The sequence below is a fragment of the Myxine glutinosa genome, chromosome 4 (assembly GCF_964187855.1).
Source record: "Myxine glutinosa chromosome 4, kmMyxGlut1.1, whole genome shotgun sequence".
Classification (NCBI taxonomy): Eukaryota; Metazoa; Chordata; class Myxini; order Myxiniformes; family Myxinidae; genus Myxine; species Myxine glutinosa.
In genome coordinates this window covers 206,730,578-206,757,373 of record NC_136264.1, presented here as the reverse complement: position 1 = coordinate 206,757,373, position 26,796 = coordinate 206,730,578, and the positions used below count along the sequence as shown (strand labels likewise).

Below are 26,796 nucleotides of genomic sequence, written 5' to 3'. Positions count from 1 at the left end.
AGAAAAAGGAGAAGGAGGAGAGGGAGAAAAAGGAGGAGGAGGAGAGGGAGCAAAGAGAGAGGGAGGAAAAATATAAAAAGATGGAAATCAGTGAGATTCGTAAAAGATTGAGTGTATTACAGCAAATAAATCAATCTCAACGCACCGAAGAGGAAAATAAAGAATTAACGACTCTTACTAAGATAATGATTTCAAAAATGGTTGAGATGAGTTCAGCGAGGAGATTTACATGAAGAAGACAAAGGTCATATAGTTGATGATGTTGGTGTTATTGACTTTAGTTAGTTTTTATTTGTAAATAAATGGAGGAGAGAGTGAAGGCATTCCTAAGGATTCTTTATGTTTTAAAAATTAAGATAGAAATGTATATGTTGAAAACCAAAAAGGTTTTGATACTCTGTCGGACTTTTTCTGATAAATAAATATGAGTTATTGTCTCAAATGTAAAAAGAAAACTAAATCTAAAAATATCTCTTATGTTAAAGCTAAAAAATAATAGTTTATCAAAAAGGAATATGTCAAGTGTGTGGCTCTAAAAAGTGTCAATTCATCTCTCCTAAAAGTGGAGAAGACATACAAAAGTTTCTGTCAGGAAGTAAATTTCCAACAACTGGAATTCCTGGGGAACTACATCTACCTGGATATTCGTTCTGTGGTCCTGGAACAAACCTGGATAAAAGATTAGATGAGGCTGACAATCCTAAACCTTGGTCTAAGCCTATAAATAGGGTTGATGAAGTGTGTATGAAGCATGATATTGCTTATGGGAATACCACTACATTGGATGAAAAACATGAAGCAGACAGAGAAATGTTGTATAATTTGTCTTTGATACAAAATCCTACGTTGAGAGAGAAAGTTGACAGGTTTATTGTGAAAAAAATGATAAGTGCTAAATTGAAACTTGGTCTTGGTTATTTCCCAAAAAACTATTAAACTCCAATGATGTCATCAAGACTGAGGAGCTTTTGGCTGAAGAATTACACAAACCTATAATCACCAAGTTTAAAAGAAGGAAGGTTTATTCCAAAGACACTGACCACATATGGTCTGCTGATTTAATCGAACTAAATAATGATAAGGGATACAGGTATGCTTTAACCGTTATTGATTTGAGGAGTAGATTTGCTTGGGTTGTTCCTTTAAAAAATAAAAAGGGTGATACTTTAATGTTAGCCTTCCAACAAATATTTAATAAAAGTCATAGAAAACCAAAGAAGTTATGGATTGATGAGGGAACAGAGTTCTATAACAAAATATTTATGAAATTTCTAAAGGGGGAGGGTATTAAATTATACAGCACCTTTAATGAAGGAAAAGCAGTTGTTATTGAGCGTTTTAATCGCACTTTAAAAGAGAAATTATATAAAAAATTCACATAACTCGGTTCTCAACAATGGGTGTATTTAATCCAGAATATTGTCGATAATTACAATAATACAGTTCATTCATCAACAAAATCAAAACCATCAGAAACATTTACAAAATTAGAATATGAAAAGCAGATTAATTTGAGAAAACCCAAGTTCAAAGTTGGTGATATGGTAAGAATATACAAATGGAAAAGCCATTTTGAAAAAGGTTATACAAAGAGGTGGACTAATGAATTATTTAAAATTGTTGATATAATGGATACAGTCCCTTGGACTTACAAATTATATGATTTGAATGGGGAAGAAATGTTAGGGGCATTTTATTCACAAGAATTACAAAAAACAAAGCTAATAATTCATTAAACAACATTTCTATTCACCCCACCCAGATTAGCTAATTTAATTAGTGGTAATAAAAAAAAAAAAAAAAAAATCATAAGCCACGCCCACACAGACCACGCCCACACAGACCACGCCCACACAGACCCCGCCAATCATCCCCCACCCCCTGTGCGTCCCCCACCCTTGATCCCCCCTCATCCCACCCCCACCCTCCCCACACACACAAGGGGAGGGGAGGGGTGGGATGAGGGGGGATCGAGGGTAGAGGACGCATCTTCCCGTCCTTTTTCCTTTATTCTCTTTTTGTAATTAATTATTAAATAGTTGTATACAAAGCAAATATATTCATATAATATTGAAAACAAAATCTTTATATTAACAAAACATTTTTTTTGAGGTATACATTCAAGTTCTCCCCAGCACAAGTCATCAATTTCTTCCCAGCACAAGTCAAAGGTTGGTTCAGCAGATGTCTTCAGGTTTTGAATCTCTTTCTATTAAATACAAGAGGGGGGGGGGGGGGGAGGGGGGGGTGAAGTAAAGGAATATATGAATGATATATGTATGTCCGAATGCCCTTCCTGACGCCAACCTTGAATCGCCTCTTACGATGTGTAGGGATACGGTGTACCACACACACACACACACATACACATACCTCTAAAAAGTTGAGTTTGGTGTCAATGCTGTCGAGATGAAAATTTAGGGTATCACAGGTTGGTAGGAAATCAAAATAGACCCACTCATAGCCGTGGTCATCAATCTCAACAGGTGTTGTATTCTGTTTGAAAAAAAAAGAGTTATATTGACAATGAATAAATAAATGTCAGCTCCCGTTTATTGGTTCCCGTTTATTGATGCCATTCAGAGAGATGGATAATGAATTACCAGGGTCAGACTCGGATGGTCGTTTTGTACAGAAATTTCGTCTGTGTCTTCATTCTGAGCCCTCCATCTCAGAGGTAGGTTATTCAAACCTATATTCAGTTCGTTGTACAACTCTTGAGGGACCTCATGAAAGTCATTCACATTGCTGTAATAAAAAAATATATCATGAGTCATATAAATTTAAATTAATCACATACAAAGCTCACATCACCAGTTTAATTCTGAATGAAACTTACCAATGTCCTGGCGAGTATTCTTCATCAGAGGAAAGACTGGAATAAGACAAGTTGATGCTCATATTCTTCGGTTCGTAATGATTAAAACAGCACGGCAATACGGCTTTTTATAATGTCCAAAATGTATTTTCGGGAACAGAACTCAGCTTTAACATTTCGAGGAAACAGGAAATAAGACAATGGAATTCGTTCCTGGAATTTATCCAAGTGTCATTTCTCAAAAGTGAGGAGATTTAAAGAAAAACCGGTTTTTTTGTATGGTAATATCTTGAAAAAGAATCAAACTTAAACATTTTCTTTCTTAAAGCTAATGTTAGTGTTAAAAAAGTAAAAAAAAGTTAATGAAAAAATTAAATTATTTCCTACGCATAAACAAATATTTGTAGGATCATTGTTTCAGTGATCAGTGATCAGTAGTGAAGACGACTAAACAACAATGATCATTGATAGTAAGAGTAAAAGGCCCATAAGACCAAGGGGGGGCAGGAATAGAGGTGTTTATGGGAAATGAAGAAAAGTGATGGTGAGAGGAAAATTTACATGTAAGTGAATGGAGATTTGGAGGTTCAATGAAGGATTGGTTCCAAGCTGTTAGTGTTCAGCCTGGTACATCAAGATGGGTTTACCATTCAGCCCTAGCTCAATTAAAATATCTTCATAATGTATTAGCCCAAGTAGATTAATTGGCTCATAAGGCCAATAAGCTCATGGTTCAAAAGGCCAAAAGGCTCATAGAGTCTTTTGGATTAATAGGGGTGTTTTCCAAAAGTGGGAAAAGACAGGGGGGTAAACGACATTAGATAGGGATTTCCCATGTTAAATGGGTTTGTCCCAGGAACAACATTTATCATCTACTTATATGCTTATGTATATGTATTTTTGTATATATGTATATGTAAATATTGTTATGTCGGGTGGGGTAGTGATATGTAGAGCCAGCTAGATCTGAATAGGTAACGTGCTTCGTCTGTCACGGAAAGGAATCTGCCCTGAAATAAGTTTCATGTGTAGGCGTTTTGTCGGTTAAGAGTATACCTGTGAACATACCAGGATGTTCGAGTGATAAATAGAGTCTGGATTAAAGAGTAGCGCCCCTGTGTGTCATATCTGGTAGCCAAACCTTTGTCCCTTATGGCAAAGCACACCTGTAGACACGTAGTTAGGTCCCTAGCGCAACATTAAATAATTCCCTTCCCTGACATGACTTTGGAAGACGAACAGGCAAGGGGGGTTTGGGGGGGGGGGGAGGGTGGGCGACTCTGGGCGCCGCAGCCAGTTACACCTCCGACAGGCCTAGTCACCTCGGGTAGCATGTGCTATGACCACGCTACAGGGAACGAGTGTTGGGGGGGGGGGGTGGGGAGGGGCGGTAGGCGCGAACCTCCAGCCAACGAGTCGGTGGAGGGCACTGATTGGGTGGCGCGCCAGGGCTGACGTCATCACCGCGGGAAGGTTATTTAAGGGAGCGCCGAACGCATTTTCTCTCTTGCGGTTCGTGCTCTTGGAGATCCAGCAGTTTGTAGCACGTCGGGTTTTTCTTGCTTGCACAGCTTCCTCTCTGGCAGCTCTGGTACTGGTGGAGATCGAGCAGTTCGGAGTTGTTGCACATCCAGCTCTGTCCCTTGCGCTCTCTGGCTGTCTCGACGTGCTCGAAGCTCTTGTCTTCTTCTTGGTCTTGAGAGGCAGTGGTGGTCGTTGGCTCGCCATCTGCGTGGTGCTTGTGCGGGAGCGAGGCTCGGTGCTGTGAGCGGGTGGGACCTTGTGTGCAACGGAGAGGGCGTTGGCTCGGGCCTGGCGAGGCGTGCGAGGTGGACCGAGGATTCTCCCGCGCCGGAGTTTGGAGCCGCGTGTTACAGACAAGACGACAGGACAGATAAGGCCAATCCCCATTGCAAATTACACGACGAGACATTTATTTTCGTAATTCATTTTCCCCCGTCTGTGTTTGCGATCTGGTGTGTAGGATCCCAATTTAGGAGTTTTAGATTTATTATCACGTTTTCCTCTCCCTGCGTTTCTTTTCAATAAACCCTTGTATTATTTTATATTCCCTGTTACACCTGTGCCCGTGTCGAGTTAATTTCCCCGAACAGGATCGGAGTGTCCGTTGGAGTTCGATCGCCGTCCACAGTTAAGCGCTTACGCAGCTTCCACCTTTCTTCTTCCTCCTGCGCGACCATAGTAAAATCCGTATTGGTTGTTGCCTCCGAATAAAACCGTTTAGGCCTATCCGCGGTCTCTGGTGTTAACCGGAGTCGCACGACAATATGTATATGTGTATATAAGTATATGTACGTATGTATATGTTTATGTATATGTATAAATGTTTATGTATATGTATATATTGTGAGAAACCACCGGTGAAACCACCTGTTCTCACCCAGATTTGGTGCCCCGCCCACCGCGTGACGTGGCCTCCTTGGAGCCTCACGCGATCGGGAGGCGATTCGGCACGTGATTGGTGGAGAGTCCAGAGAGGCGGTCGCCATCTTGTGCAACGGACGCGGCTCGAAGGCTCCGAGTAGGAAATCTCAAAAGGGCTTTCCTTGAATCCTCACGACAGCCGAGTTGGGCTGGTCGATTACAGTTCGATATTTTACGAGCGAGTAACTCCGGAAGAGAACGAGTGATTCCCGGATCTCGTAGATTGGAACCGCGAGTGATTGCCTGCTTCGTGTTTGGAGCTTCTGGGGCCGACAGTTCCTGCCGGCCTTGTGCGGTGAATTCCATCCTGTTACCCTCCGAGTCCCGGAGATCGTCGATTGGAGCCGCGAGTGATCTTACCTGCGTCCTGTTTGGAGCGTCTGTTGCCGACAGTTCCTGCAGGCTTTGTGCAGTGTATTCCATTCTGTTACCATTTATGGTTTTTGTGATCGAGCCAATAAAGCATCGTGCCTTACCCCTAGAAGGCCGATTAAAACACAATTGTGTTTATTGAGTTCTCTCTGTCCACTCCGTGGACTACTTGAAGCCCGGACATTAACGTCCGTATTCCGTGCTGGGAACCATTTCACAGCCGGGATCGCGACAAATGGGGGCTCGTCCGGGATCTTTCAAGTGAGAGACATTCGAATTGAGACGGGAATTCGGCATCTGCATCTTCTCTGCATCTTCTCAACAGCGGACGCCGTCTTGGAGGAACTTTCTCGCCGTAGGACGCTGTCTTGGGTGGTGCTTCACTGCAGAATAAGTGAGCCTCGGATCCCTCCAAACAACCGACAAAAAAAAAAAAAAACGTGAGTATTTGTACGTGGTATTTTTCTCATTGGCAATTTGATGTGCGGTTGATATTGTGTAGTTCGTGTCGTATTTCCCCAACAGAGCGTTGTGTTTGAGCGTTGTGTTTTGTGCCTTGTCTTATGATAACTCGTAGCCAAGCTATGTCGACCAGAGAAGTGAGAGTTCAACCTGATCATGTTGACAGTCACGTGGGTGGCGATGTGAGCGACGCAAGCAGCCTTGACCCGGTCACTCAACCCGAGATGTTAGGAAGCGATTCCATCATGACTAAATGCATGCGTTCGCCCTTCTGGACCGGGCTGACTCCGGTTCAACAACTTGACATGTATAACAGGGAGAATGACAGGGCAGAGGCAGAGCGTGCGGCAGCAGAGAGAGAGCGTGAGAGAGAGAGAGAGCGTGCGGCAGCAGCAGAGGCAGAGCGTGCTGCGGCAGCAGAGGGAGAGCGTGCAGCAGCAGAGAGAGCGCATGCGGCAGCAGAGACAGCAGCAGAGAGAGAGCGTGAGAGAGAGAGAGAGAGCGTGCTGCGGCAGCAGAGAGAGAGCATGCGGCAGCAGAGAGAGAGCGTGAGAGAGAGAGAGAGCGTGCGGCAGCAGCAGAAGCTGAACACGTCAGAGAGCATGAGTTGCGAATGTTGACTGAACGACCGCGGGCAGAGGGGTCTGCTGCAAGAGTCCCGGAAACTGTTCATGTTCGTTTGCCGGACTGGACGGGAGACACGAAGCCAGAAGCGTATCTGGAGATGGCGGAGAAGTTGTTGGCTGCCGGTGGCATTGATGAGAGCTTGTGGGTCGGCCATCTTGTGAGCCATCTATCTGAGAAGGCGAGGGAGGTATATGCGAGGATGGCAACCGAGGACGCAAACAAATACAGGGCATTGAAGGCCGAGATTTTGAACGCCTATGCGGTGTCCGCGTGTATTTATAGGAGAAATTTTTTCAGCTGGACTCGTGAGTCCAGTCAAACCTATGAGGAACATTCGCGGGCCTTGTTGGAACAGCTGCAGAGATGGTTCAAGGGGAGCAAGGTTGAGTTACCTCAAGCGGTTGCGGAACTCCTGGTGCGTTACCGTATCGATCAACAGCTTCCGCCTGACTTAGCATTGTTTCTTGTCGACAAAGACACTGTTTCCTTGGCAGACTGCGTCAACCTTATTGATAAACATGTTTTGGCGTGCAAAATGCTGCAAGTCACGCAGTCGCGTCGTAAGACGGAGGAGTCTGCGATCAAGACCGCCCCCCGTCGGCCCGGCGGCTGGATCGAGGGGAGGGGTTCTCCGATGCCCTCCACTGGTGGCGGTCGCGAGCCGCAGACCAGGGCAGGGCCCTGGTGCGATTTCTGCAAACGCGTGGGGCACGGTGAAAACCGCTGCTTCTCTAATCCCGCTAGTCCGGCCTACCGAGGCAACCCTCCTGTTAAGTCGGAGGGAGATCAGTGGAGCTCATCCGCCGGGCCCTCGCACACGACGGTGGCATCGGTGACCGAGGTCACTGCCACCGAGGCTAATTCCATTCATCCACTGTACCAGGATTATTCAGGGACAGCCTTAGTGGGTGGCCCTGATTCGATGCTGAAGTTTGAGGCCCAATACCTTCGGGATACTGGGGCGACACGGTGTGTTCTCCGGGCGGGGGTAGTTCCGGCCTCTCAGATGCGTTATACCGGCGAGTATACCCTCCTTCGGGGCATTGACCGGGTTCTTGGCCGGTATCCCCTTGCCCTCCTCGAGGTCCGGAGTGACATTTTTAAGGGTCCAGTGCCCTGTGTGGTGGTACCCTACTACCCGATACCCGGGGTCTCCTTGCTGATTGGCAATGATGCCATGGCCAGGGAGGAGTCATTGACTCTGACCTGTGGGGGGGTCACTAGATCCCAGAGTAAACAGGCGGAGAGAGTGGCGGAGTCAGACCTATCTTCACTCTGGCCCGAGGAGCCTAGCGCCTCGACTCCAGTTCCCGACGGTGACGTTGCGTCAGCTGAAGTCCACCCGAGCCTCCCGTCAAGCCACCCTCAGGTGCCGTGCTCCTCAGGGACCGCTCCCGCCATGTCGCGATTCAGCAGGAACGCTAATGCTAAGGTATATGTGGGAAACCTGGGCAATGGAGCAGCGAAAGCCGAGCTAGGGAGGGTCTTCGAACATTACGGACCACTCCGCAACGTATGGGTTGCTCGAAACCCACCTGGATTTGCAGTTGTTGAGTTTGAAGAGCCACGAGATGCTGAAGATTCGGTCAGAGCCCTTGATGGAAGGTTAATTTGCGGATCGCGTGTGTGCGTCGAGATGTCGAATGGCATGTCGCGGCGGCCTCGTTTCAGACGCCCTTTGGTCCGCAGGCCTTTCGACCCGAACGATCGATGTTACCAGTGCGGTGAAAGGGGTCATTACGCATATGACTGTTGTTCTCGACACCGGAGGAGTACCCGCCACTCTAGGTCTCGGCCCGTTTCCTTCCTGTCAACGCTTCCCCCAACTTGAGTTTGGCCCCCTTGCCTCTCTATTGTGCTTTGTGTGAAGTGTAACTCTTGTAGGGTAGATATTAATGTGGTGTATGGTGTTAAAATTTGTGTGTGAAAAAAAAAAAAAACCAAACTGGTTCATTGTTAACCTGTTAATGCCTGTTAATTGCCTGTGCGTTAATAATTGCGTTATTGTTGCGCTATTGCGTTGCGTTGTATTGTTGCGTTGTTGCGTTATTGTTGTTAATAAGTGTTAATAATTGTTAATTGCGTTAATTGCCTGTTAGCGATTACCGCCATCATCTTGCCATGTGATTTGCACCTACTACAAATACTGGTTTTAAAAACGCCGTCTATTCGACGGGGTTTTTACTTAGGGGGGGAGGACTGTGAGAAACCACCGGTGAAACCACCTGTTCTCACCCAGATTTGGTGCCCCGCCCACCGCGTGACGTGGCCTCCTTGGAGCCTCACGCGATCGGGAGGCGATTCGGCACGTGATTGGTGGAGAGTCCAGAGAGGCGGTCGCCATCTTGTGCAACGGACGCGGCTCGAAGGCTCCGAGTAGGAAATCTCAAAAGGGCTTTCCTTGAATCCTCACGACAGCCGAGTTGGGCTGGTCGATTACAGTTCGATATTTTACGAGCGAGTAACTCCGGAAGAGAACGAGTGATTCCCGGATCTCGTAGATTGGAACCGCGAGTGATTGCCTGCTTCGTGTTTGGAGCTTCTGGGGCCGACAGTTCCTGCCGGCCTTGTGCGGTGAATTCCATCCTGTTACCCTCCGAGTCCCGGAGATCGTCGATTGGAGCCGCGAGTGATCTTACCTGCGTCCTGTTTGGAGCGTCTGTTGCCGACAGTTCCTGCAGGCTTTGTGCAGTGTATTCCATTCTGTTACCATTTATGGTTTTTGTGATCGAGCCAATAAAGCATCGTGCCTTACCCCTAGAAGGCCGATTAAAACACAATTGTGTTTATTGAGTTCTCTCTGTCCACTCCGTGGACTACTTGAAGCCCGGACATTAACGTCCGTATTCCGTGCTGGGAACCATTTCACAGCCGGGATCGCGACAATATGTACTGTATATAAATATATGTATATTGTTATATTTATGGGGGGTGGGCAATGAAATACCTTCGGGCCAGGTAGGATTGTAGAGGTAGTGTGCTTTGACTGTCGTGAAGAAGAAGAAACCCTCATGTAACTTAAGTCAGCTCCATGTGTCCGGTAAGAGCGTATCTTTGTTCCCATGGTGAGGGGTGGGGCTATGTTAATTAGGTAGGGTTTTAGGGTAATTAATTCGCTGTATGTGAATACCTCTGTGATTTTTCCTTTGTTCCTTATGACACACACTACACCAGCTTTGCACTCCGCACCTATACTAAAACACCACATAAAAGTAACCGGAACCAGGACATTCAAATACCATTGATACCACTAGCCGAGTCATCGTCGAGGACAGTGGGAGGGGCCATGGGGCCCCGCCCCGAGGGGTGGTGATTGGTCCGGGCAGTGGACTGCTGCAATGGCACTCGCTGATTGGAGCGGGCGGTGACATCAGATAGAAGGTTCGAGAACCTTGAATGAAAAGGCGGAGCCGCGATCTCGCTCTCTCTCCGGGCTGGCCTTGATAGCATGCAGTCGCACATTTGCTCGCTCTGTGTTTGGACATTTGAAGGAACAGTCACAGTTTGTACTCTCGGGCTTTGTGGATGTGATCGCAGGCGGATGCATTGCCATTTTCTCTCTTTTGCGTTGGGTTGGATTGAAGGAACAGTCGCATATACTTTTCTTGCGTTGGGTTTCATTACGAGCGGATGCACTCTTGCTGCGGGGAGGAGCGGACTCATCCTTCGCTTTTCTCTCCTTGGTGCTGGCTTCGTGACGGCTGTGCTTGGTGCCATGTGTGCCTGAAAGGAACGTCGGGGCTCGGGGCAGTCGAGCGAGACGATGTGGGAGGAGCTGGGGCCTGTTTGCTTTGCATCGGCATGGCGGTGAACGGACTTCGCGCCTTCGGTGAACGAACAGACAGAGGTTGAGGGCCGCTCAAAGCTGAGTACACACAAACACATTTATTTTTCATTTATTTATTCCCCTTGTGTGTATTTGAGTACGTATTGAGGATCCTCAACTTAGGAATATTTTACTGTGCATTCTTTGTTCACAACACACACAACAACAACACAACAACAACAGCAACAACACAACACAACACAACACACAACACAACACACAACACAAAAATTTAAATATATAAATATATGCATGTTCCCTGGCATTATTTTATTAAACCCGTTCATTGTTGCATTTTAATTCTGTGCCGGTCTTGTTTGTTTATCATGGTTCAAGGACGCTCCAGTGGAAGCCGTCCAGGGAAGTTCTTCATTCTCCTTTCCCTCGCGTGTAAAGAAGATCCGCCATAGGTTGACTGAACTATATATATATATATTGACATATATCCACGCAAAGTATTGACATGGGCATTGAGGAAGTTAGGAGTGGAGGAATGGTTGATCAGAGTAGTGATGGCAATGTACAAAAGAGCGGCACAGCTGTAAGGACGAAGGACGGGAACAGTGGTGAGTTTGAGGTGAAGGTGGGAGTGCATCAGGGGTCGGTACTAAGTCCACTACTATTTGTAGCTGTGATGGAGGTGCTGGCTCAGAATGTAAAGAAGGGTTTACCGTGGGAGTTGTTGTATGCAGATGATCTGGTGTTGATTGCGGAAAGTATGGATGGACTGAAGGAAAAGATGAACAAGTGGAAGGAATGTATGGAGACAAAAGGTCTGAAGGTGAATATCGGAAAGACGAAGGTGATGGCAAGTGGTAAAGCATGTGGTGAGGTGGAAAGAACTGGGAAGTGGCCCTGTGCTGTGTGCAGGAAGGGTGTCAGAGTGAACTCCATTCAATGTACAATGTGCGCTGAGTGGGTTCATCAAAAATGTAGTGGTCTGAGAGGGTCATTAACCAGTGTGGCAGCTACATTCAAATGTAAGGTGTGCACAGAGGGAGCTGTAGATGGAGGAAATGTTGAGTTGGATCTTGGAGAGGGCGTGAAGCTGGAAGGTGTGAAAACATTTTGCTACCTCGGAGACACGCTGAATGGGGAAGGTGGATCAGACTCGGCAACGGTTGCAAGAGTGAGACGTGCATGGAAGAAGTTTAGGGAACTGAGTGGCATGCTGATGAGGAGGGGAGTGTTGTTGAAGCTGAAGGGAAAGGTGTGTGCTGCATGTGTGAGAAGTGTTGTGATTTATGGGAGCGAGACATGGGTCATGAACGTAGAGCAGCAACGAAGGCTGGAAAGGGTGGAAATGCAAATGGTTCAGTGGATGTGCGGAGTATCATTGAGAGAGAGGAAGACAAATGATGAATTGCGAAAGATGATGGGAATAGAGCCTGTGATTGATGCTGTGAAGAGGAACAGGTTGAGATGGTTTGGTCATGTGTTGAGGAAGGATGAAAGTGACTGGTTGAGAAGAGTGATGGAAATGAATGTAGAAGGAAGTAGAGGACGGGGAAGATCGAGAAAGACTTGGCTAAAGATGGTGGAAGATGAAATGCGGGCAAGGGGGTTAACAAGGAGAGATGCAGAAAATCGGGCAAAATGGAGAAGATTGTCATGGGGACTGCAACGCTAACCCCCGCTCTTGCAGGGAAAATGGCCTTAAAATGCATGTTGTTGTGTGTTGTTGTATACTGTATAAATATATATATTATTTTTTTTATCCATGGCTCATTGAGGAGTGATAATTGTTTATCCACTTTACCTTTTCTCACCAATTCTGTCCATGTACATAGCTGGATCACTTATCCGCCGTGCCCAAGTGGAATGGCGAATAACTCGCATGAATAGTGATGTCTCTGACGCCTACGTTTGGCTCATCTCGGCACCTGGAACTGACGATCTTAGTGGGCCGCGCAAGAGCTGTTTGCTTCTCCGGCTGTCATGTCTCAGCTACAACCGTCAAACCCACACTTCTGGCAAGGTGATGTAAATTCACAGTTGTATTACGATTCTTTTTTTGTTTATATACAATGCCAAGGTTCATGGAGAAGCTCGAACATATAACGGATCAGAATGTGAAAGAACCAAAGGAACAGTATAAATTGAGTGGAGTGGGGGAGTTGGGGTGGAGGGACGGAACACACAATAGCAGGTTTGAGGGACGCCAATTTCAAATTTAATTATTTCTCAAGGTATTCTCCTACTACACGTACCCACCCACCTGACTTAACAGTGTGCTAACGTGTTCATGTCATGTGTGGAGAAATCTTTCAAGACTAAATGCTTTGATGTCTTCATTGTTCGTGCATACATTTTATACCACCTTAATGTTCTTAGAGTGGTGATCATTTAATTGTATAACAAACAAGAAAGAGCAATCACAGATTGCAGACTCTCGCCAGGACATGTGGTTTTGTCCTTGGGTCCTCGGGGTCCTCAGAGTATTTTGTGTCTTTTGGGTCCTTGGGGTCTTATGGGCCCTTGGTGTCTTATGGGCCCTTGGGGTCTTATGGGTCCTCCTCGTCTTTTGGTTCCTCGGGGTCTTTTGCGTCTCTGGGTCTTGGACTCGAGCAATAAATGATGGACCCAGCTCTTGTCATTTGTCATAATCTTCAATAAACCATCCCTTCCCCCTTGTATTATGCAGGGACTCTGATGCAATAGCCACATGAGTTGCCTTTTGATCAAACAGTATGAGGTCCTTTCGTACATATGTTGCTCAAACCTTCTTGAATTCCAAGTGAGAATGAATGAGTTTCCACACTTCCAACATTGACATTCTATTCTTCTGAAATTTCAAGTACAGCATATTAATTTGGTAATTCTCCTATATTAGCTTTTCAACATTTCAGGTCTCATCAAGTGACAGCAGTTGGTTGCATGTGAGAATGTTCAATATCGCTCACCATTTATTTATTTATTTTTTTTTTTGCATAATTGGCAGCCATTTTGTTTTATCTCTCTGTACCATTCATGCACATCTAATGTAAAAGATGCACAATCATCAAATCACAGCGCATGCGACTTGGTTGGCCACTATCTCAGTTTCACCCAGAATACTCTGACTAGTGCTCCATGCAGCCAATACAATTGCACAAAATTTCAGCATCAAACTGTTGTTTTACCTGTTTTGCTATAAAGGTCCATGTCAACCTTGAACCACCATCAGTCATCCCATACATCACTTAAACTTAACTTAAATTCCACTTCGTTTTCATATCCCATTAAATTTATTTGCATAATTTATATGGCCATGGTACCTGCTGATTGAGTTTTATGGGCATGATAGACCAGTATACGTCGACAAAAACTTTGTATTTTGTATGTGAAACTTTCTTCGCTCATGTTTTATCATACATCAACCTGGGGAGATTTCGTGCAGGAATATTTAAAATATAGTATGATTCCTGTTGTCACCTTACTTTGGATTCAACTAATTCCCTTGATCACCTTTTGGGCCCGAACTCACAGGAAGGTGGTTCGGAAGGTGATCCTCAGCATCGGCTCCGAGTCGTCGATCTACGTGCTTGTTGGACACCAGCCAATCGTACAGCTGCCTTTGAGCTGTATGAAGGTTACCACAAGGTGATGGGTTACCTTACGTCCTCATCTTGCTTTATTCGTCGTTTTCTTGTGACTCAAATCTCCCTTCAACTCCCATTCAAACTTTCACCATATTGTTTTGTCTTACTTCACATCCCACATCTTTCTATCAGTACACCTTGACATTTTCCAGTTTGTTTTGTTGAAACCAAATCTCTCGCACCCATTCTTATCTTTCAGGCAGCAATTTTAAAGCAAAATCTCTCCACTGAAGCTCTAAAGGGCTTGAGACTTGAAGGCCAAGAATCGCAGAGCAAGAGATTCCGGAGACAGGGGTCACATGGAGGTGTTTCCTGTTCACCCTCTCCAATACCATCTTCTCCGACTTCACCAAGTCCTTCTTCCTCTTCGATATCTTCTTCTCACTGTGACGGTATCGATTCACCCTAAAACTGTCAGACTGCAACCCTTATTCTATTTGAACTGCACAACTCCACAATTATTATCGAATGAAGTTCAGCTGAGATGAGCTATGATATTTATTCACAAGGAAACAGTTCAAATTGTCTTCTATGCATGAACCCCATTCTTGCCATTAACCTAATAGAATTTAACATCCAGATTCCTTTTATATATTAACTTACCCTTCCTACTTGATTTTTAAGCAGGGAATTTAGACAAGGTACTGCACATAAAGGCATAGATCTTTTAAGAGACACCTTGGGTTGTTTATCATCCACAACATAAATGGAGATCCGACAGCCAGAGTTTTTTCTCCATCTAAAAGACTGCATGCTGTGGGAAGCAGAGATCCCTGGAAGCACTCCACAAGGAGGCAATTTTCAGTTGGATTCGACTTCATGGAAAACAATGCAAGAAATATATGGCAATTCATCGGCAGCTCAATGGAATACTGCTCTCCCCTCTGGGCTGGTGCTCCTGCCTCACACCTAGCTCGGCTTCACGCTGTTGAAACCAAAGCTTTCAGAATCATTGGAATCTTCCGTGATGAAGCTATCTCCGAGGGCCTTTCACTCACTCACCGCAGGCAGGTTGGTGGTCTTTCTGTCTTCTACCGACTCCTCTCCGGCCTTGCTCCCCCAGCTCTCTCTGTGCTCTGACCCCCAAATATTCCTACAGGTCGCACAAGATCTGCCTGCAACCCTCTTATGGTTAAACTGCCAAAATCAAGACTCTCTACTCACCTCTTCTCTCTCTACTCACTCTCACTCACCTCCACTCTTTCATTCCTCTTTTCTCCCACCTCTGGAACAAACTCCCTCACTCTCTTCAATCCCTCTCCTCCCTCCAGGTCTTTATAAAACAGCTGTTCACCACCATCTCTTATCTTCTCCCATCCAAAACCTTAATCTTTTCTACCCCTGTTAATTCACCCCAGATCCACTTTTTTGAAATCCGACTTCTTTTCTGGAAGTCCGAGCAGTGTCCATGTGTTTTATACCTCTCCCACCCCCCCCCCTTCCCATGCCTCCCCCCCCCAAGACTTCTCCCTCCCACAGATCTCCCGATGTCACTGTTCTCTACTGTTGTACTTGTGTGCTTCCCTCTCTCTCCCCATCTCGTCTCCCACTTCCTTTATTGTAAGTTTTGTATGGCCGTTTTTTTTTTTTGGTGATTAATGTTAGCTCTTACACGAGCCTCGATCTTGTATCCAAAAAAACAAACAAACAAAAAAACATGACAAAACTAGAATGACACGGCAGAGTGCATAACTCCGGCAGGCTGAACAATTTGATTTGGATGCCACTGATAGGCCAAATCTGGATTCGGAGCTTTACCAAAATCTAATCAGCTTGGTCATGTCACCTAACCAACTTATCCATCTAGTTTTCTTATACCTCGTCCACAACTTTTGAAATATCATGCTCTATATTGTTTTGCCCCCATCTCTCAATGATGACGAATCGCTTAAAAAAAAATTATTCTATCTGCATCCGGATTCAGATCTCCACCAAAATCGAATCAATTCTTCCTTGTCACACACCCAACCTATCCACCAAGTTTCGTCTAAATCCGTGCACAACTTTGAGATGTCGTGCTACATATCTGTTTTGGTCCGATCACTTAATGATGAAGAATCACTTGAAAAATTATAGTATCCAGATCCGGATCTTCACCAAAATCGAATAATTTCGTCCTTGTCACACACCTAACCTCTCCATCAAATTTCGTCAGAATTCGTCCTCAAGATTTTGAGACATACTGTTCACAGACAGACAGACAGGGTGAAAAGATAACCACCGTCCACCTTCGGTGGCAAAGGTTAACTAGCATGAGACTACTCTATTTGGCAGACCATCCCAGAGCAGGCACAGATCCAGAGGGGATTGTGTGCGGTTGGAAAATCGGCGTGTAGCAAAATACAAGGTGATGTTACTTCTTTTCCTCCATAGTGCAAGTAGGCTGTAATTTAAGCCAGTTGTGAATTTAAGAAAACAGGTATCCAGACAGAAAACACAACACTTGGTTACCTGATATTTTGACAATAGTTTCCATGCTTCAGGAGCCTCTGATACTTTATACATTTTCTTCTTACATCAGGTTTTTTTAGTGTATATGGTGATTTGTCGTGCCGTTCTTACCAGGGGAGCACTTGCTGGAGCGATTGCTGCGTGAGCCAGGAGGAAAGTTTGTTGTATTTTCGGAGGAATCCAATGGTGGAAGAGAGACATTGGCCGGACCTGCTGCTTGCAAAACACCTGATATAGCAGCACGACTTTGGCTTGTGGAACTAGTTAACTCCCAGGTAATGGTAGATATCAATTTACAGGGTGTGATGCTATGATTTAATACACGGAATATTGGACGGGATAGCACAGCAACACAAGGACGAAGCTATAACATCAAAACACGACATATCTGTTTTGGAAAACTTCGCTTTAATTAGGTTGAAGCAGCAGCAGCAGATTCAATCAACACGTGGAAAAATCCCCAAACCGGAAAAATTGATTTGGACCAACAATACATGCTCAATGAGTCACTGGCCCAAACTAATGGTAAATGGTTCATGATGATCGTGATGATGATTATTGCAATTCCTATACCTGCTAATTGTTGATTCATGGAATAATGGCTCATTGAAAGAGGAACGATTTCCTGCAGACGTTTATAGCTCATGAAATGAAGTGGGTGAGCCCACACTCAACTAAAATCTTATCCTTTGTACGTCCTCAATATGCACCCAACCAACTCACATTCAGCTTGACCATGCCATTGCCATGCAAATATGGTTGAAACGTTATCACTAATATTTCATGGCCGTCTTCTCTTGAATGCAGGTGTTTCTGCGAGGAACAGAAACCGCTGGTTGTGTCCTTGTGGCAGCAGCACACGCAGAACTGCTCCAGTGTCTTCACAACCCTGCATGGTTTTCTCATGGACTCAGGCAGAAACGCAGTTGGCAGTGTTACCTGGGCAGTATGCAGTACTTTGCCACCACAGACAGCGGTATGGACACCGATGGCGATGAGCAGCAGTGGCTTGAGGTACTGATTCAGGGTGGTGTTTGGATTACTTGGACTTGGCAATTGATGATTATTGGTTTGTGTTCTTAAGGTGAATGTTGGTTCGTACTGGACTTATTTGCACGTGTATTTTCACATGGATTGTGGATGCTTGGTACAGGTTAAGAACATCGAAGAGCAGCAACGTGAAAGCCTCGATAGTGTGGCTGAGTTGATTGAAGGGGGGCAGGCTGTTGGAGGCATGGTCACAACCTCCAAAGGTATTAACCTCTTATCTGCTCTACATGTTTTATTGTCTTTACCTGTCCCACACATCTACATTTATTTTTCTGCCGTTGCATTTCTGAAAACCTTAGGAACCCTTTCCTCCAGCTTAATATTTGCAATTCATTTGTTCAAATTATCCTTGCTCTCTGGTTTGTTTCTACAGTAAATTTGCACTTCTCTGCATGAGGGTGTGCAACGATAAAAACTGAATATGGCAAAAGAGGAGGGAAGAACTTCATATTTAGGTTGATTGAAGAACACAATCGGTAAGGAGAATGCTTTCAGTGCAACAAGCTGCTTAATGAGGACTTCACTTCCTTGACTTGATGACCTTTTAAAATAAAAGCAATATGGATGATCTGACTTCAGCTTGTTCTGTCTTTAATGAGGTGAGCGTCCAGGATAGGGCTGATGTTCGCTGTCTGAAGGTCGTGTTTAATTGAGTTGACGTGTCTTGTTTTGGGGCGATCCCTGGGTCTACGCCCTCTGGCTCAGGAGGGATTTAAGTTGAAGAGTTGGTGAGATGGCAGATGAGGCAGCATAGGACAGAGATGTCCATGCCATCGGAGAGATGCGTTGGAGAGATGAGGCAAGAGGCTGATGTGTTCTTTGATAGATCTGACGATTTGTGATATGGAACCACCGCACACTGTCAAGGTGTTGGAGACATCGCATGTTGAAGGGATGAAGCCGACGTAAATTTGTTGCAGTTGTGGTCCAGATCTCCGATCCATACGACAATACAGAAATGATCAATGCTCGATACATCTTCAGCTTGGTGTTCTTCTGGATTTGCCGCTTCTTGAAAAGCGTCATGGTTTAGTGCTATAGCTGCTTTAGCGATACAGGAAATAATGTCGCATGACGATTGTCCTGATTTATCAATGACCTTTTCAAGGTAAGTAAACTCGTTGACAAATTCAACCACTTTGCAGGAGATGACAAAATTGAGGGATTGGTGTTGTCCTGTGTTATTGCCCTTACCTACTTTGATATCTTGCTATATATCGCTTTTGGCCATATCTCTCAATTGTGAAGAAACACTGATACAATTCTGGTATCTGGATCTGGATCTGGATCAAGTTTCATCTGAATCTTTTTTTGAGATATCCTGCTGACGGACAACCATCAAACAGACAAACAGGGGTGAATACATAACCTCCATCCACCTTGGTGGCAGAGGTTGGATCGACCCATCTCCCCCAGCGGGTAAAGCATTAATATAATGTATTCAAATTCCATTCATTGTATGGGAGGGGGCTTAAGGGGATTCCATCTGAAGTTAGACTTGAGCAAAGCTGGAAAATGTCACCCCTCAATTTCATGCTTCAAAACACTAAGAAAATGCAAGAGATAGGGAGAGAAAGACAAAGACAATCGTGAACAAGTAAAGTACAGTCAGACCTCACTATTCGCGGAATCTGCATATTCACGGTTGATAAAATGCGACGTTTCTCCATTCGCGGAAAAGTGTCCCGCAAATTCACGTTTTTTTTTTCTATTCGTGGCCGTGTTCTGCGAAATTCGCGGTTTTTTCCCTCTATTTGCGGCCATGTTCCACGAATTCGCAGTTTTTCAGTGCTACAAAAAAGAAATTTCACGAGCCCCTAGCTTGACACATTTATAAAAACCCATCTTTCAACAGCCATGCATAAAGCAACTGGACGTACGCAGAAAACATCTTATACAAGCCGCAGGCATGACCTGCTTATACTGCACAGCTGTTACCTTTACACATTTATAAAACCCATCTTTTACCCGCCATGCATAAAGCAGCTGGACGTACGTATGCAAAAAAACATCTTCTACGAGCCACGAGCATGACCTGCTTATACATTCACTGCTGTGTGATTTGTGTTTTCCTGGCTTTCGTGGGCGCAAATTTTAGCACTATAAAAAATGCACTATAAGCAAAAATGCACTATAAGCGAGCTTCGCGGGATATCCCACCAGATGTGTAAACAAGTCAACTCCGTGAATTATAGAATGCAAATGCTTCATTAAATCGATTACACTTTGCAATTTACGGTAAAGCATCAGAGATCTTAAACAATGAAAACGCTTCGGGGAATGTTCCATCAGCGTCGAAAACAACTCAAACTCCGTGAGTTATAGAATGCAAATGCTTCATTAAATCTATTATTGAAATTAGCAGATATGCTCGATACGGCATCATCCGATAACAAACAATGGGCAGAGTACCTCCCGCAGATACCCACAATGCTGGCAATGCTACGTCGAAGGCACCCAACTCCCAACCAGGAATAAGCAACTTGTCGAACTCGGACAGTTTACAAAATATTGATTAACAGTACATGCATGGAAGAAATATGATTGGCGTGTAAGCGAGTAACACCACTGAAATAATAGTCACATCAATCCCATCACAGTAATCCACAATTTCTTAAAAGCTATGGCCAGCAACCGATTTATATACTTTTCCAGTGCACACCCAGCGCACAAAGGAATTCTGAACAACAAGCTGTGCTTTGCTTTAACGAAGGAACAGCTCTTTCTCACGGGAAACTATTTCTGTCATAAACAACAGTGGACAGGCCAAGATAAGATTCAGTCATGCCTCTGTATTAAGGATCTTTGCCCAGTTAAGTTGCATTGAGAAAGCCCACAGAATCTTGTTTCTCACAGTCTGAGAGTCCTTAAGGTGTTTTTTTTGCAAACTCCAAGCGGGCTTTCATGTGTCTTTCACTGAGGAGAGGCTTCCGTCTGGCCACTCTGCCATAAAGCCCAGATTGGTGTAGTGTTGCAGTGATGGTTGTCCTTCTGGAAGTTTCTCCCATCACCACACAGGATCTCTGGCGCTCAGCCAGAGTGACCATCGGGTTCTTGGTCACCTCTCTTACCAAGGCCCTTCTCCCCCGATTGCTCAGTTTGGCCGGGCGGCCAGCTCTAGGAAGAGTCCTGGTTGTTCCAAACTTCTTCCATTTAAGAATTATGGAGGCCACTGTGCTCTTGGGAACCTTCAATGCAGCAGAATTTTTTTTGTAGGCTTCCCCACATCTGTGTCTCGACACAATCCTGTCTCTGAGCTCTGCAGGTAGTTTCTTCGACCTCATGGCTTGGTTTTTGCTCTGATATGCATTGTCAGCTATGAGACCTTATGTAAACAGGTGTGTGCCTTTCCAAATCATGTCCAATCAATTGAATTTACCACAGGTGGCCTCCAATCAAGGTGTAGAAACATCTCAAAGATGATCTAGAGATATGGGAGGCACCTGAGCTAAATTTCAAGTGTCATAGCAAAGGGTCTGAATACTTATGTCAATGTGATATTTCAATTTTTTCTTTTTAATAAATTTGCAAAACTTTCTAAATCCTGTCTTCTCCTTGTCGTAATGGCATATTGAGTGTAGATTGATGAGGGAAAAAATGAATTTAAACGATTTCAGCATAAGGCTGCAACACAACAAGATGTGAAAAAAGTGAAGGGGTCTGAATACTTTCTGAATGCACTGTATGTATATGTATCTATATTTGTATATCTATCTATATATGTATATGTATCTATATATGTATATGTATTATGTATCTATATATGTATATGTATTATGTATCTATATATGTATATGCATCTATATATGTATATGTATGTATATATGTATATGCATCGATATATGCATATGTATCTATATATGTTTATGTATCTGTATATGTATATGTATCTATATATGTATATGTATCTATATACAGTCACGTGAAAAAGTAAGTACACCCCATGTAAAGTTTTGACTTTTTCAACATATTTCAACATACAACTATTAGATCTTCATTTCAACAATATTGATAGATAAAGGTGATATAATATAACAAATATCATGAAACATTTACATTTTGTGGTCCATTGTATAATTTAAATACACACAAATGCAAATTTCGCATGTGGAAAAAGTAAGTATACCCTTGGCTCTAATAGGTAGTGTTGCCCCCTTTGGCAGAAACAACCTCAAGTAGGCGTTTCTTATAACTGTCTACCAGTCTCTGACATCGACTGGGAGAAATTTTTGCCCACTCCTCCATGCAGAATGATTTCACTTGTGCGATGTTTGAGGGGTTTCTTGCATGCACAGCTCGTTTCAAATCCCCCCACAACATCTCGATGGGATTTAGATCCGGGCTTTGACTTGGCCATTCCAGAACCCTCCATTTCTTTCTTTTCAGCCATTCCTTGGTGGATTTACTGGTATGTTTAGGGTCATTGTCATGTTGCAAGGTCCACCTTCGGTTGAGCTTCAACTCTCCGACAGATGGCCTCACATTATCCTCAAGCACCCTCTGGTACAATGAAGAATTCAGAGTGGATTCTATGATGGTGAGCTGCCCAGGCCCTGATGCAGCAAAGCTGCTCCAAACAATAATATTTCCACCACCATGCTTTACAGTTGGTATCAGGTTCTTGTGGTCAAATGCTGTCTTTGGTTTTTGCCAAACATGTCTTCTGGTACTGTGGCCAAATAGCTCTACCTTTGACTCATCTGTCCAGAGCACTTTTTCTTTTTTTGTGTTCTGAATCGAGGCTCGTGAAAGAGCTAACATTTATTTCACAGACAAATCAACCAGACAAACAAAATATACAAAAAGTGGGAGCGGAAGACAAGATGGGGAGAGAAGGGGAAGCACACAACCACAACATTTGAGAGCAGGGAGAAGTGTGGGAGGGAGAGGGCTTGGGGGCAGGAGGCGTGGGAAGGGGAGGGGGGGTGGGGGAGAGGCATAAAACACAAGGGGACTGAAATTAGCGGGGGTAGAAAAGATCAAGGTTTTGGATGGGGGAGGATAAGAGATGGTGGTGAACAGCTGTTTTAAAGACCTGGAGGGTGGAGTGGGATTGAAGAGAGTGAGGGAGTTTGTTCCAGAGGCGGGAGAAAAGAGGAATGAAGGAGTGAAGGTGAGCAGAAAGTCTTGATTTTGGCAGTTTAACCATAAGAGGGTTGCAGGCAGATCTTGTGCGACCTGTAGGAATATTTGGGGGACAGAGCCCAGAGAGGGCTGGGGGGGCAAGGCCAGAGAGGAGTCGGTAGAAGACGGAAAGACCACCAACCTGCCTGCGGTGAGTGAGTGAAAGGCCCTTGGAGTTAGCTTCATCGCGGGAGATTCCAATGATTCTGAACGCTTTGGTTTCAACAGTGTGAAGACGGGCTAGGTGTGAGGCAGGAGCACCAGACCAGAGGGGAGAGCAGTATTCCATAGAGCTGCGGATGAAAGCCTTGTATGTGGTGAGGAGCTCAGGTGTGCCAAGGAAGGACTTTGCACGACGGAGGATGCCCAGTCGGCGACTGGCTTTGGAGGCCAGATTTGAAATGTGGTTTTCCCAGGAAAGATCATGGCAAATAGTGAGACCCAAAAGCTTGAGTGACAGAACTTCTTGGAGAGGATTATTCAGAAAGTAGATGGGAGGGTTTTCCAGTCGGTCTTTTCGGAGAGACATCGTAAGAGTGTGAGATTTATCAGGATTGAAAGACATGTTCCATTTGTTTACCCAGTCTGTGATTTTGTCCAGGTCTGCAGAGAGTGAGGAGGCTGCAGACTGCCGATCTGAGGGATGAGGAATGGAGCGACAGAGAGTAGAGTCGTCAGCAAAGAGATAGAGAGGATTTTCAATAGAGTCAGAGAGATCATTGATGAAGACCAGAAAAAGCACAGGGCCCAGAACACTACCTTGGGGAACTCCAGCCTGAACAGGAAGAGGAGATGAGAGAAACCCATTCAGGGCCACACGTTGACTACGACCAGAGAGGACGTCCGCCAGCCATGCGTGGAGATTTCCATGGATACCAAAGGAGGAGAGTTTGGTGAGCAGAGCAGGGTGCCAGACCGTATCGAAGGCACGTGAAATGTCAAGGGAGACGGCTCTAATTTCCTGTTTGGCGTTGAGGACCTCCATCCATTGTTGAGAAAGCAGAAGCAGCATGTCCAGAGTAGAGTGACCAGGTCTGAAACCAAATTGATGATCAGAGATCAAGCCATTGGAGAAGAGGAAAGATTTCATATCTGAAGCAATGATGGATTCCATGACTTTGCTGATAATTGGGAGAAGGCTGATTGGTCTGTCGTTGCTGTAATCTGTTTTTGCACCTTTTTTGTGCAAAGCGGTGATGTTGGCTGATTTCCAAGCAGATAGCAGATGACCTTGAGCAAAAGAGAGGGTGAAGAGAACAGAAAGAGGGAGTGAAAGAGCGGAAGCACATGATTTTAGGACCCGTGGGCTGATGCCGTCAGGACCAGTTGCAGAATCAGAGTCGAGGGTTGACAGAAACTTTTCCACCTTGTCAGGAGGAAAGGACACAGAGTCCAGGAGCAGCTGGGTACGACTGGGTACGGTGGGTACAGAGAGGGATGGGTTTGGGACACAAGATTTAGAGGCAAACACAGAGTTGAGGCATTCAGCTTTTTAACGTGCGGAGTCAGCCGTTTGAGGTGAGGGAGGGGATGGAGGGGGAACAAACACCAGAAACAGATTTGACCAGACGCCACCAGGATTTGGAAGAGGGAGACAGATAAGAGAGTTCGGTCTTGAGAACGGTGAGATATTGTTTCCTGGCTCTCCTGAGGGTGGACACACTTGTTTCGGGCTTTGTGAAAGGAAATGAGATTTCCTTCCGTTGGATTTGCTTTCCAGGAGACGAAAGCAAGTTGTTTCAGGGCAACAGCCTCACCACAAGAATCCGTGTACCATGGACGGGAGGAAGGGTATGACAACTGAAGACGAGATGGGATAAATCTGTGCATGAGAGAGAGCAATTTACTTTGAAAGAATTCCCAGGATGAGTTGATGTCAGAGGCGGTAGAGATGGGAGACCAGTCCAGATGATTGATGGCTGCTTGAAGACCGTGCCAGTTGGCCTGAGTGAAACGCCAGACTCGTCGACGCTGAGGAGGCTCTCTGAGAATGGTCAGAGAGATGTCCACTTTGACAAGCACATGATCAGATGAGCCGATTGGAGCAGAAGAAGAGCAGCAGACATTTTCAGGGAAGTTTGTCATAACCAAATCCAGAAGAGAAGATGCTCCGTTGACTGAGATCCGGGTCGGGAAATTGACAGATTGTGTCAGTCCCAGTGAGTCGCAGAAGTCCTTTGCTGAAGAGCCATGGCTGGTGAGAGAGGTACCCACACCCAGCCAACTGGCATGGTGACAATTGAAATCACCACGTATGAGGAAGAGAGAGTTGGGATGGGTAGATAGAAGTTGGTCCATATTATCAGACAGCGAGATGTAGATGGAGTCATCGCTGTTTGGTGGACGGTACAACACACATATGAACAAAAGGTGGGAGCGAAGGGGAAGCCGTAGTCAAAGGTATTCCTGGGGGTGAGGTGGAGAGAGGGCAGTGGAGGGCGAGTGAGGAAGAGAGTTTTTTATAAAGATAGCAACCCCACCTCCAGGACGAGGCTCAGGTCTATCATGCCGGAGGAGGGAGTAACGTGGGAGAGATACCAAGGCATCAGAGACATCATGAAGGAGGAAAGTTTCTGTTAAGCAGATCACATCTGGTTTGTCAGAAGCAACCTGTATGGAGAGATCAGTCAAGTTTGAGCGAAGGCCCCGGATGTTTGAGGTCCATACCGTTAATGAAGAGGAAGGGGGAGAATCGGGTCCAGAACAGGGGGGGGGAGGGTAGGGTAAGATGTGGAAGAGGAGGAAGAGGTAGGGAGAGCTGTTGAAGGTGTGTCAGAGATTTCAGAGATTTCAGAATAGCTTGGAGAAAGGGAAGAATGGGGCGGACAAAAGGTTTGATGGAGATTGGGTGAGGCACAGTGAGGTGTTATTTGAGGAGGGGGAAGAGCGAGGCAGAAGGTTGGGGGAGATGAAAGTGAAAGTTGGAAGGGGGAAGAAGCAGGGAGGATGCTTTGAGGAGGAGGGGTGAGAGGGGAGTCTAGGAGGGGAGGAGCGAGGGAGAGTCTCGGAGGGGAGGAGTGTGGGGGAAGTTTAGGAGGGAGGGGAGGGAAGGGGCAAGGGGGGAGATTTGAAAGGGATGGGTGATGGGAAGGATTTGGAGGGGAGGGGTGAGATTGGATTTTGAAAAGTGTACGATTCATGGGAAACGAAAATTTTTTGCAAATTGAGTTTGAGACCTTCGAGTCAAAAATACGTTTGAGGACACTGAAGGAGGGGTGGAGTTCTGGATAATTTAGGGAATTTAGAAAGGAGGAACTGGAAGAGATGGTATTATATATATTTTTTGGAATGAATAGATTTGGTGAGCAAGATGAAAGCATCCTTTTGTAGGAAAAGAAGAAAAGGGTGTTATAATATATGAGAGAAAATAGTTGTTCGGGGGAGAGATTATACATTTCTAACCATGTGATCGCGTGATCGCGAACGAAGAACGAACGAACAAAAAAGAACAACAAATAAACGAATAAGACCTGGGAAGGAAATATGTTTTTGGGTTGTTTTTTTTTGAGTAGAGATATTAAACAAGGAGGTATGGGGTGAACGACTGGGACGAAACAAAGAACGAAAATAATTGCAGCGCATTCGACGAATCGCTGAGAGAAAAACAAAACCACAAGGTCGGAGACGGTACGGTAGCCAAGCCTACGAGTACTAGGCCTCAGAATACTCGATATGCATTAACCGACGATTGTGTATACATGTACGAAAAATTAGCACCGAAAATTTTCCAAAAGATACGCTCTAGGTACATACACCGAAAGATAGATACAGTCTCGACAAAAACACAATTGAAAAAGATCACTTAGCTTCGAAAGCGTGAGCACATGGAACAGCTTCGAAAAGACGTGACCTCGCCGTGATCTCGCGAGATCTCGCGAGATCTCTCGCGAGATCTTCCTCTTCTGGAACATTGTTCCAGAAGTGCTGGTCTTTGCCTAGGTGTTCATTGGCAAACTTTAGTCTTGCCCTGATGTTCTTTCTGGACAGCAAAGGTTTCCTCCTGGCACACCTCCCATACAACAACATGCATTTTAAGGCCA

The 26,796-nt window shown here is 45.1% G+C and overlaps 1 protein-coding gene across 3 annotated transcripts in view; it reads left to right on the top strand.

Moving 5' to 3' along the window:
* LOC137425659 (bridge-like lipid transfer protein family member 2) overlaps positions 1-26,796 on the top strand; it is a 193,457-nt gene that overhangs the window by 121,279 nt on the left and 45,382 nt on the right. For all 3 annotated transcript variants that reach the window (XR_013623278.1, XR_013623279.1, XM_078776940.1), the window contains exons 25-30: positions 12,341-12,528; positions 14,019-14,132; positions 14,331-14,523; positions 16,697-16,857; positions 17,390-17,596; positions 17,736-17,835. Coding sequence is in view for 1 of the 3 variants with exons in the window: in XM_078776940.1 (XP_078633066.1) it covers positions 12,341-12,528; positions 14,019-14,132; positions 14,331-14,523; positions 16,697-16,857; positions 17,390-17,596; positions 17,736-17,835 (963 nt within the window). In the remaining 2 variants the exon portion in view is untranslated. The remainder of the gene's footprint in view (positions 1-12,340; positions 12,529-14,018; positions 14,133-14,330; positions 14,524-16,696; positions 16,858-17,389; positions 17,597-17,735; positions 17,836-26,796) is intronic.